The sequence below is a fragment of the Vicia villosa genome, linkage group LG2, assembly GCF_029867415.1.
Source record: "Vicia villosa cultivar HV-30 ecotype Madison, WI linkage group LG2, Vvil1.0, whole genome shotgun sequence".
Lineage (NCBI taxonomy): Eukaryota > Viridiplantae > Streptophyta > Magnoliopsida > Fabales > Fabaceae > Vicia > Vicia villosa.
The window spans coordinates 152,382,932-152,392,101 of NC_081181.1; the positions used below are offsets into that span (position 1 = coordinate 152,382,932).

Sequence of the window (9,170 nt, forward strand, 5' to 3'; positions counted from 1 at the left end):
CACGCTCACCGCACCAATTTGTTGTGAATTCAATGCCAAGAACAAATATAATGCAAGGGAAGAATAAAGGACAAGGAAGAAGAAGAACACAAGAATTGGTTATAACTGCTATTCTTTTACTTTCTCTTTGGAAACAAGATTACAAGTTTACAAGAATAACAAATAACATCTCTCACCCTAAATCAGAATTTGCTGTGTACAATGATGAGAGACTAGTATGCTATTTATAATAAAACCTAACATACTAACTAATGGGCTTTTTCCACAAGGCCCATTACACAAGCCAACTTAATAAACAAGCTAACTTAACAAATTAGGGTTTAAACACTAAACCTAATTTAACATGCTAATAACCCTAGCATCTTCGACACAAGCATGTGAACAACCTTCGACTTCAGGCTTAATCCTGTCGAACTAAGAAGCTACCCATTGACCATACTAGATTTCGATCCAATATCTCACAGAGATAAACTTATATACTAATATCATGTTTAACCGTCGACAACAGTTATCTCTACAGAACTTAACATGTATCTTGTTACGTGTGTTTCAGACTTCTACTTTGCTTCAACTCGTCTTCAATGTATAAACTGCTGCAAACCATCAATGATGCTGATAACTATCTTTGAACCCTCTAACTACCTCTGTCGAGAGTCTCTGGTCGCCTGCTATAGTATCGTCAAAACATCTCTAGTTTGGTTGACTCTTAGACTAAAAATACACTAAGTCTCCATCAGATGGACGTGTCGAACTCGACACTGTGTCGAAGATTATTTATACAAACCTTTTCAAGATTCTAGAGATATTTTGAAGAAAGCATGGTCCTAATCTTGTAGATATGTTCATTAAACTCTTCCAAATCAAGTTTAGCACAATATTTAAACTTTCTTGGTCGACGTGGCTAGTCTGTCGAAGACTAGGTCTCTTCATACTTAGTCATTTTCATGCGTGGTTATTATCATTCTCTGTCGAATCCTTCAGCTAAAATTCCCAGGCTAACACTGTCATAACAAACTTTGTACTCCAAATACTTCTCCACACATAAATGGGATTGTACCTAATAAGTGAATCGAGAAAATCACACCTAAGAAAATATTTAGTTTTGAAGAGACGTGAGATCAGGTTATTTCAACTTGTCATGAACTTTCAAACTTGTTTACCAAACATAATATAGTTCAAGGCGCTTAGATTTTTGAACCTCGTACCTCTGTCGTTCTTATGCATATACAAACGGTTTCAATAAAGCCAATGAATATTATTAATATGATCCTGTTTATTCCCCCACCAAAAAGAGTTCATTATTTTCTCAAATTCGTTACTTAAGGAAGTTGGCAATAAGAAAATACTCATCACATGAGTTGATAAGTGTCTCTTCCTACTTAAAAAATAGATGATTTATAAGTGTCTTTTTTCCTACTTAAGAAACCATGAGTTGATCTTTTTTCATACTCGTGCTTATATAAATTTGAAAATAGTTTTTCTAGAGGCTTTTTCATTAGTGACAAGAACACTTTTCAACAAATTTGCTTTGTTCACATCAGCTCTAAAGAATAAGAAACATTCATCAGCAAACAAAAAAATGAGATATAATGGGAGAATTAATTCTAACAAAAATTTTGATGTTGTGAATAGCCCCTTAACTTCACCTTATTTGATAAGTGCTAAAAGACCTTCAAAATAAAAATTAATTAAGTACTTAGATAAGGGATCACCTTACCTATCCACATCCAGAAACAATAGGCCCTACTATAGTACCATTTATACTCACAAAAACAACTCACATTTTTCACACAAAGCATTATCCTGTCCACAATGATGATATAATCCTGAATTGAACCCATCATGACCTATAAACTTCAGAGAGCCAATAATTCAACATCAACATTTTACTACATAGTTGCAACCTATGGAAATGAACAAGGCTTACATCTATATCACTTTTTTCAAAACTTATTTTACAAAACAGTTACTTCAACTAGTATACAACTTTAAACATTATCTATAATTACAATCATCCAAGTTTCTATATATAAAAAAATGAATGCCTAGCTATAGAACAAAATAATGAATATTGTTAGACTGCAATATAGAAGCAGTGTAAACCATCCTCTGGTTGTCTGGTGCACATTATCATCATTGATTGTAGAAAACGAGAACACGCGTGCTAAAAGTATCTTCAGAACTGCAAGGCACACGAAAGCAAAACTCGTTGCTAACACGACAAGCTCTTTGGCTTCGAGATTTTCTTGATCCCTTGCAACCCGTTGAACATCTAATCTGATACTTGGTGAACGAACGACATATCAGAACTCAGGCATTAAACAAGAGAAACAAAGCATAACACAAATATAAACGGTAACCTTAACATGCTATAAATGGTCACATAGCTTGTAATCCAAGTAATCAAACAAAGTGATAGTCCTAACCTTAACATGCTATTTTCTCTAGCTAAATCGTTAAGCTGAGATGATACATCATCTTTCCATGACTTAACTTCTGATATTCCTTTTTCCTGAAAATAAAAACAAACCAAATAACTATGACTGTGTAGCAGAATTTACGACTCATAAAAAAGAAGACCAAAAACAATATAATACCATATCTGTGTTCCACTGCTGGTGATCATTGATTTCTGTCTTGCTTTGTTCCAAGCTTTCTGATAATCTAAACATCTGTTTCTCCAGATTTGGTATCGTAATCCCTTGTCTCCTATTCAATTCTTTGATGTAATCCTCTAATGCCGATAAGTTTACCTCCACAGACTTCACTTTCTGCATCAAAATCTTCAGAACAGTGTCACCAGTTATCCTACCATTTAATTGCTGTCTGAGTTCCATCACAGGATCAGGAACCAAGTTCACGATCACTGGATTCGTCGTCACTTCCGCCTCAATTTTTTGCGTGTCATCGTTAGCGCTGGATATTTCAGCAGCCACAGTATCATTCTTAATTTCAACTTCAATACCTTTTCTGTCAATTTGATCAGCTTCTGATTTCAACGACTGCGTTATAATGTCACTGATATTCTGAGTTGGTAACTTGTGAGGAATGGATTCCACAGAAGTAACTATTAGATCCTTAAGCATTCTCTCTATAGCGTTGATCCCGTAAATTTCTAGAACACTAAGCGTGCAATAAAACTCCGATCCGTAATGACTAAGCAAGCTCAGCTTCAAATACCTCACCCAATTAGGCTTAGGCAGTTTAAAAACCTGTGCCTGCTTAACATTTGTAGCAACAAAGCTCCCTAGCTCGCTCCACGTTTCGGTTGGATAAATCAAACTACCAGCCAATTCAAATTCCTTGAAATTAGAAGAATAATGCTCAAAGTTCGCGATTTTGACAGAATCAACCAAAGTCTCTTCCGAAAGTTCGATAACAACAAACTTTCCAGCAACAGAACAAGGGTTTCTCAAATACTTATCATGATCCTTTCCTAATATATTTATAGCACCTTTAGCCTCCTTATTATGTGCCACTACCTTTGCACCTTTCGACTCAGATGCGTAATTGTACACGGAACCATCCGATTCAAGACGGTGTGTTATGTTAACAAGCGAATCGTTGCTCTTTTCTTGCTTTCCTAATACTGATATGTTATGAAACTCATCGTCGAGAGAAGCATGCGATGATTGAAGCTTCTTTTCCTCTTGTTTAGATTGTAACTTGCACACTAATCTACTATTATTACCTAAAACTCGCCAAAATACTTGTTCTAAACTAATTGTTTCCGCAACCGAGTACATCGGTTTTACTAGTTTCTGACTAATGCTGGTTGATTCATTCAACTCTAACATAGCTGCAACATTCATGAAAACATGTTGAGATCAATGATATATATGTATAGATATATATTAATATACACTTTCGGCCTTAACCCTAAGGATTCGAGATAAGTAAAGTCTGATCAAAAATTGTTTCAGGATCATTGCAATAAAAACTAAATGGCATTATGAATTTGAATAATGAATTGAAAGGGAAAATTGAAAAACAAACCTCCTCCTTTAGAAGAACCGTGAGCAAGGTGAAGCCTAGAATGGAAGATGGAAATGAGGCACCAAATGGAAAATAGGAAGGAGAAAGAGAGGCCAAAAATTTTGCTAACATAATCTCCTTGAAATTTGTATTTGCATTTGATATTTGATCTATGTTGAGGTTGATTCTTCATGTTTCATTCATTGAAATTGAATTTCTAAGTGTTAACAACACTCATCATTGATCATTATAACAATACCAAAGATAATTACAAAGAAAATCTGAAGAAAAAAAATGAAAATGCAATTTGTGTGAGTGATTTGTGAAGAGAAATTTGGTGTTTGGTTAGGCACAAAAATAGGAAGGAATTGGAATTATATTATAATAACTACCACTGCCACTAATTATTCATCTAAAATCATATTTCATGAGTTTTTTTCTTAAAAATAAAATTAATTTCATGTGGTAATAGTTTTGATGGTGCTTGAAAAATGGAAAATTTGAGAAACAATGTGTGTACTAGTATATTTTCCTATATAAGTAAATTTACAATACTATTTTTTATGTTACCTTATTGCAAATTTTGGAGCTGTTGAGTTCTGAGATATACAAAAGGAGAAATTACTGAACCTAAACATTTTTTGTCGTTTGAATTTTTGTTTATTTAAAATATTAATTTTAAGAATATACATTATATTGAAATCTGTTTTATACTAATATCAAATAAAAATATATTATTTTATCACATTAAATAGTTTATTAATTATTTTGGACTGAGACATGTCCCCGTCCGTATGGACCCGATTGCACGAGTCCTAATTAGTTAGGCAGATTTGAGAATGGACATGCATTATAAGGACTAACAAGGTTTTCTTGCAGACTGTCAAAATGAAAAATTTGAAGAATCTATTGACACTGATTCAAGGAGATAAATGTCGAAGAAAAGGTTTTAAGTCTTCTAAACCATAAATTCTTTCTATAGACTCTAACTAATGTTTTAGATTATTGGTTCAAACAGTGCACTATTATAAATTCTTTCACTGATTTTATCGCTTGAGTGTTTGTCTGTAGGAATCGAAACCATAACTTACAGTTAGACGAACATTAATTTCTTTGCACCGGTTAGGATGTAATCAAAATGGTTGGATGAACAACACTTCTCCTTGATGACGCGGCACAACTCGATTGACCTGTTCGGTGACATTTAGATTCTAATCATTTACAACCTGTTGTGAACCAATGCCACCAAATGTTTGAAAAAAGATTGAGAAAGTGTGACACGATATTCAAATTCTAAGGATTCCTAGGACCAACATAGAACGTGTAACATCCATAATACGTCTGAAGGAATCGAAAGTCAAGCCAATGGTCCAAAATCGATAGACAAAAGTTCTATGTTGAAATTTTTTTAAATCTTGAAGGCTGTCAGCGACAGCGTCCTCCACAATTCATGATTTAAGATGAAACAATTGATCAAAGTAAGAACTAGTAGTAAATATGGAGTGGCAACATTTATAGTTTTATGAAATGATGAGCTATTTATTAATCAAGAACCAACTTCAACTAACATTCGAATTGAACAAATATAATGATTTTCTATTCCTGTCATTACAAATTGCAAAACAGTGAAACATTTTACAAAAGAGTATTTCTTAAAACTATGAAGAAATACTAATTTATAAAAACTGTGATGTTTGAGTATTTGTCCCCACTAGTTTTGTTGTATATCTTCCCTTATGTTGTTGTCTCATGTTATTAAAATTCTCACTAGATTGCCATGGTTTTTCGCGTGCAAAAACATCCTCTCCATCTGGCCCTTGTCCAACATATTGATGCATAACAAGCACGGAAGCCGTTGTTTCGAAATCCGAAGAAGCTAACAAATCTCCTATGCCTCCTAACTCAGGACATTCGCTCCAATCCGTCAAACCTTCGGTTAACGCCGAAGAACTTCCATGGCCTCTCCCAACTATTAACAGATCATTCACATTGTTCATTTCTCTTATCGCCGCAATCGTTTCCTCCCCGTTACTCACAACTTTTTCTATGTATTTCACTGAGTCATCATTTGCAGAAATCATTTTCATATCGTTTATACATTCTTCGTCTAGTTTGTTTGATTTTAAACTTCTTTGTTCGTCGAGTTGATCATCATCCGCATTAAATGTTTGAGTTGCGTCTTTTCTTTGAATGAAATGCATCACAGTGAGCTTAACTCTTGGATGCCTTGACATTCTCCATCCATAGGATAACGCTTCCCTATCATCCGATCCACCGAAGAATAACACAGCCACCTTATGAGAAGATTTATACGAAGTTAACCGGTTGGATCCGTTAAGGCCTCTATCAACAAGTATTGCGACCGAACAAGGAGCACTTTGTAATAAATTATGGTTCACCATTCTCAATGCTGGATTTGTTTCTAGCATTTCTCCATCAACTGTTTGTTGTTTATGAAAAGGAATGATGATGGTGGCCACACGCTTTTCCTCGGCCGAAATGCATATATCTTCATGCATAGTAGAGTAAGGTGAAACAGCGGTTAAAGGTTGGACAGCGACGTGACTAACATGTTCCTCGAAGTTACGAAACGCGGTGATGATGTGTTCGGTCTGCGCTTGTGTTTTGTTGAGTGCTGGACCTCCAGTCTGTGTAGTGGCATGGACGAAAAGCATGGCGGAAGCGCGGCCGGTGAGTTCGACTAAATGGAGCACATAAGCACATATTGGAGACATTTTGTTTGGGTTTGTGGCCTCTAGAAGATTTATTATTGTAGGAACATTTCTAGGGGAATGAATGCACACCAGAACCCTTAACTCTGCATCAGCTCTTGAACTTTGTATCGTCCTCTTTCGATAAGGTATGAGTATTTTCCTCGGCTTATAGATTAATGTCACAATAGGCGAAACTATTGCTGTCATTATAAGTGTTACAATAATCATAATTGAGAATATTTCCTCACCTAACACCTGCAACAATATCACAAATCACAATATGTTAAATTCGTACAACAGAAAGGATTTTACACTGATAATAAATCGAATTTGTTTTGGTTTACCTTTTGTTCCCTTCCAATGTTGAGAACAATCATTTCAATAAGACCTTTGGTGTTCATAAGAAAACCAAGAACAACGCCATCGCGAGTTGGTATGTCAAAAAGGATTGAAATAAAAAGAGTACCGACCATCTTTCCAAGACAAGTGAGAGGAACAATTGCGAATACAAATGCCCAAAAACGACCTCCGTTCGCTAACGTAACGTTAGTCTTAAGTCCACTAATAGCATAAAAAAGAGGCAGCAAAAGCCCTGAAACAAAATCTTCTAGCTTCTCAATTATAGCAGCTGCAAGTGGACCATTTGGAATCACTAATCCATAAACAAAAGCTCCGAAAATCGAATGTGTTCCAATAACATCCGTAATGAAAGCCGAAACCATAACGCCAACAAGCACAACGCATATTTGGAACTTGCTAAACGGTTTCCCTTCCGGAGTTTTCTTGATCAACAAACTCACAGATGGCCTAACAACAAAAAAACAGAAACCAACAAAGAAACTATTTGCCAGTACAACCCAAACAGAAGCCCATGAGGATGAATTCGCCTCCGATAAAGCAATAGCTAGAGCTAGTAAAACCCAAGCAAGCACATCATTGACAAGAGACGTCGAAAGAGCAAGCTTTCCTAACTCCGTGTTAATGAGTTTAAGCTGAGTAAGTATTCGAGCAAGCACAGGAAATGACGTAACCGATAGAACAATGCCAAGATAGAGAACATAGCTAACTTCATTCACACTCTCATCTCTTTCCTTCAAAACAAATGATATTCCAACACCAACAATAGAGGGCAGTATCATACCAGCAATGGCAAGCGACACCGCCTTTCTCCCCGTGTGTTTTACAATCGACACATCCATCTCTAAACCAATTAGAAACAGAAAGTATATCAAACCTATATTGGCCAAAGTTTCTAAAACCATAGCACTCTTTAGAGGAAACACAATATTTGCAAAGGTTTCGTTTCGACCGAGCACCGACGGCCCCAAAAACAATCCACCCTGTAAAAATATCATAACTAAGATAACTAACTATAACTTAGTAGCATCATACTAATGAAAACTCATATGCATGCATGTAAGAGAGAAAAGAAGTTACCAAGATTTCAGCAATGACACGAGGAGGGTTAAAAGGTTTGAGGATGAAAACAAAAAAACGTGTGGTAAGAACAATTAAGGTTAATTGCAAAATGAAGAGAGGGACAGAATAATCTAAAGGGTTATCTCCATGCCATACACCATTTGTTGTTGTCATGCTAGGTTTATAACAAATCAATGTACTATCTGAAACATGTGAGGGTGTTAACATTGTTGTGTTCTCCATTTTGCACCAAATATATAAATAAAACTACAACAACAATATCAAATTAAGAACACAAGATGATCAAAAAAATCTTAGGTTTTACCTTTTATTTTGATGATCACAAGGGGTATTAATTAATTGAATAATTAACTTTTATCCTTACCTTTCTTTCTAAAATATGTGATTTTATTAAGAAACTTGGTGAGAAAGAAAGGTGAAGGAACCCCTTGCTTGCTTGTGTTCTTAATTCTGGAAAAACAAAAACAACAAGATTAAAGGGATAAAGGCAGGTTAGCTTTGATGCTTCCCTGCCCTAAAATCCCGAATGAAGAAGAGAACTTTTTTTAAGGTTATGATGTTTTATTTGTAGTTTTCTATTTTTGGAAACTCACTCTAATATGATTATTTTTTTAATGTAGGGTGTTAGTCATTTGAGATAAATATTGATTTTCTTTCTATTATATTTTTAATATTTATGACTATGAGTGTTCAAGCTTGTATTGATAGATTGTCCAAAATAAAGTTTATCTTAATTGAAGAAAATATTATTGTTGCCTCGAAAACAAAACAAAAAAGGATTGCATAAGCTATTTGAATTTATTTAATTTGATTTACTTCTAAATATGGATATTTAAACGAAAATTGTACATATTAAAAAATTTATCTTTATTATTAATCGAGTGTTAAACATTGTTATAGTCATAAATATATATATTCCATTCAGGAATCAGAAATATGGTTATATTTGCCCCAAGCCCGTGGCTATGTTCGGCAAGGCTTGAGTTTTGTTACTTCAACTTCAACTCCCGACCACTTCGACTCTCGACCACTTCAACTTCG

The 9,170-nt window shown here is 34.9% G+C and overlaps 2 protein-coding genes across 3 annotated transcripts; both read right to left on the minus strand.

Annotated features, from left to right (window-relative positions):
- Positions 1 to 2,020: 2,020 nt before the first annotated feature.
- LOC131652499 (SUN domain-containing protein 5) lies at positions 2,021 to 4,236 on the minus strand. The gene is made up of 4 exons (XM_058922360.1): positions 3,997 to 4,236; positions 2,598 to 3,799; positions 2,427 to 2,512; positions 2,021 to 2,277 (listed from the first exon to the last, which is right to left on the minus strand). The coding sequence occupies exons 1-4, from the start codon at positions 4,166 to 4,168 to the stop codon at positions 2,046 to 2,048; spliced, it is 1,692 nt and encodes a 563-aa protein (XP_058778343.1). The 5' UTR covers positions 4,169 to 4,236; the 3' UTR covers positions 2,021 to 2,045.
- Positions 4,237 to 5,550: 1,314 nt separating this feature from the next.
- On the minus strand, positions 5,551 to 8,662 carry LOC131652498 (cation/H(+) antiporter 15-like). 2 transcript variants are annotated; one of them, XM_058922357.1, is made up of 3 exons: positions 8,127 to 8,662; positions 7,034 to 8,029; positions 5,551 to 6,944 (listed from the first exon to the last, which is right to left on the minus strand). In XM_058922357.1, the coding sequence occupies exons 1-3, from the start codon at positions 8,349 to 8,351 to the stop codon at positions 5,652 to 5,654; spliced, it is 2,514 nt and encodes an 837-aa protein (XP_058778340.1). In that variant the 5' UTR covers positions 8,352 to 8,662; the 3' UTR covers positions 5,551 to 5,651. The 2 variants fall into 2 exon arrangements, with proteins under 2 accessions (XP_058778340.1, XP_058778341.1); XM_058922358.1 differs by having other exon boundaries at positions 7,034 to 8,046; positions 8,127 to 8,261.
- Positions 8,663 to 9,170: the final 508 nt, after the last annotated feature.

What these genes read in the sequence shown, in the direction of transcription:
- LOC131652499 (XM_058922360.1), bottom strand. Translation starts at nt 4,168, where the DNA reads ATGAAGAATCAACCTCAACATAGATCAAATATCAAATGCAAATACAAA. An exon ending in CGGTTCTTCTAAAGGAGGAG is followed by an intron (nt 3,800 to 3,996) that starts GTTTGTTTTTCA and finishes TGAATGTTGCAG; the next exon opens with CTATGTTAGAGTTGAATGAA. An exon ending in AGCAGTGGAACACAGATATG is followed by an intron (nt 2,513 to 2,597) that starts GTATTATATTGT and finishes TTTTATTTTCAG; the next exon opens with GAAAAAGGAATATCAGAAGT.
- LOC131652498 (XM_058922357.1), bottom strand. Translation starts at nt 8,351, where the DNA reads ATGGAGAACACAACAATGTTAACACCCTCACATGTTTCAGATAGTACA. An exon ending in GTGTCATTGCTGAAATCTTG is followed by an intron (nt 8,030 to 8,126) that starts GTAACTTCTTTT and finishes ATATTTTTACAG; the next exon opens with GGTGGATTGTTTTTGGGGCC. An exon ending in ACATTGGAAGGGAACAAAAG is followed by an intron (nt 6,945 to 7,033) that starts GTAAACCAAAAC and finishes ATATTGTTGCAG; the next exon opens with GTGTTAGGTGAGGAAATATT.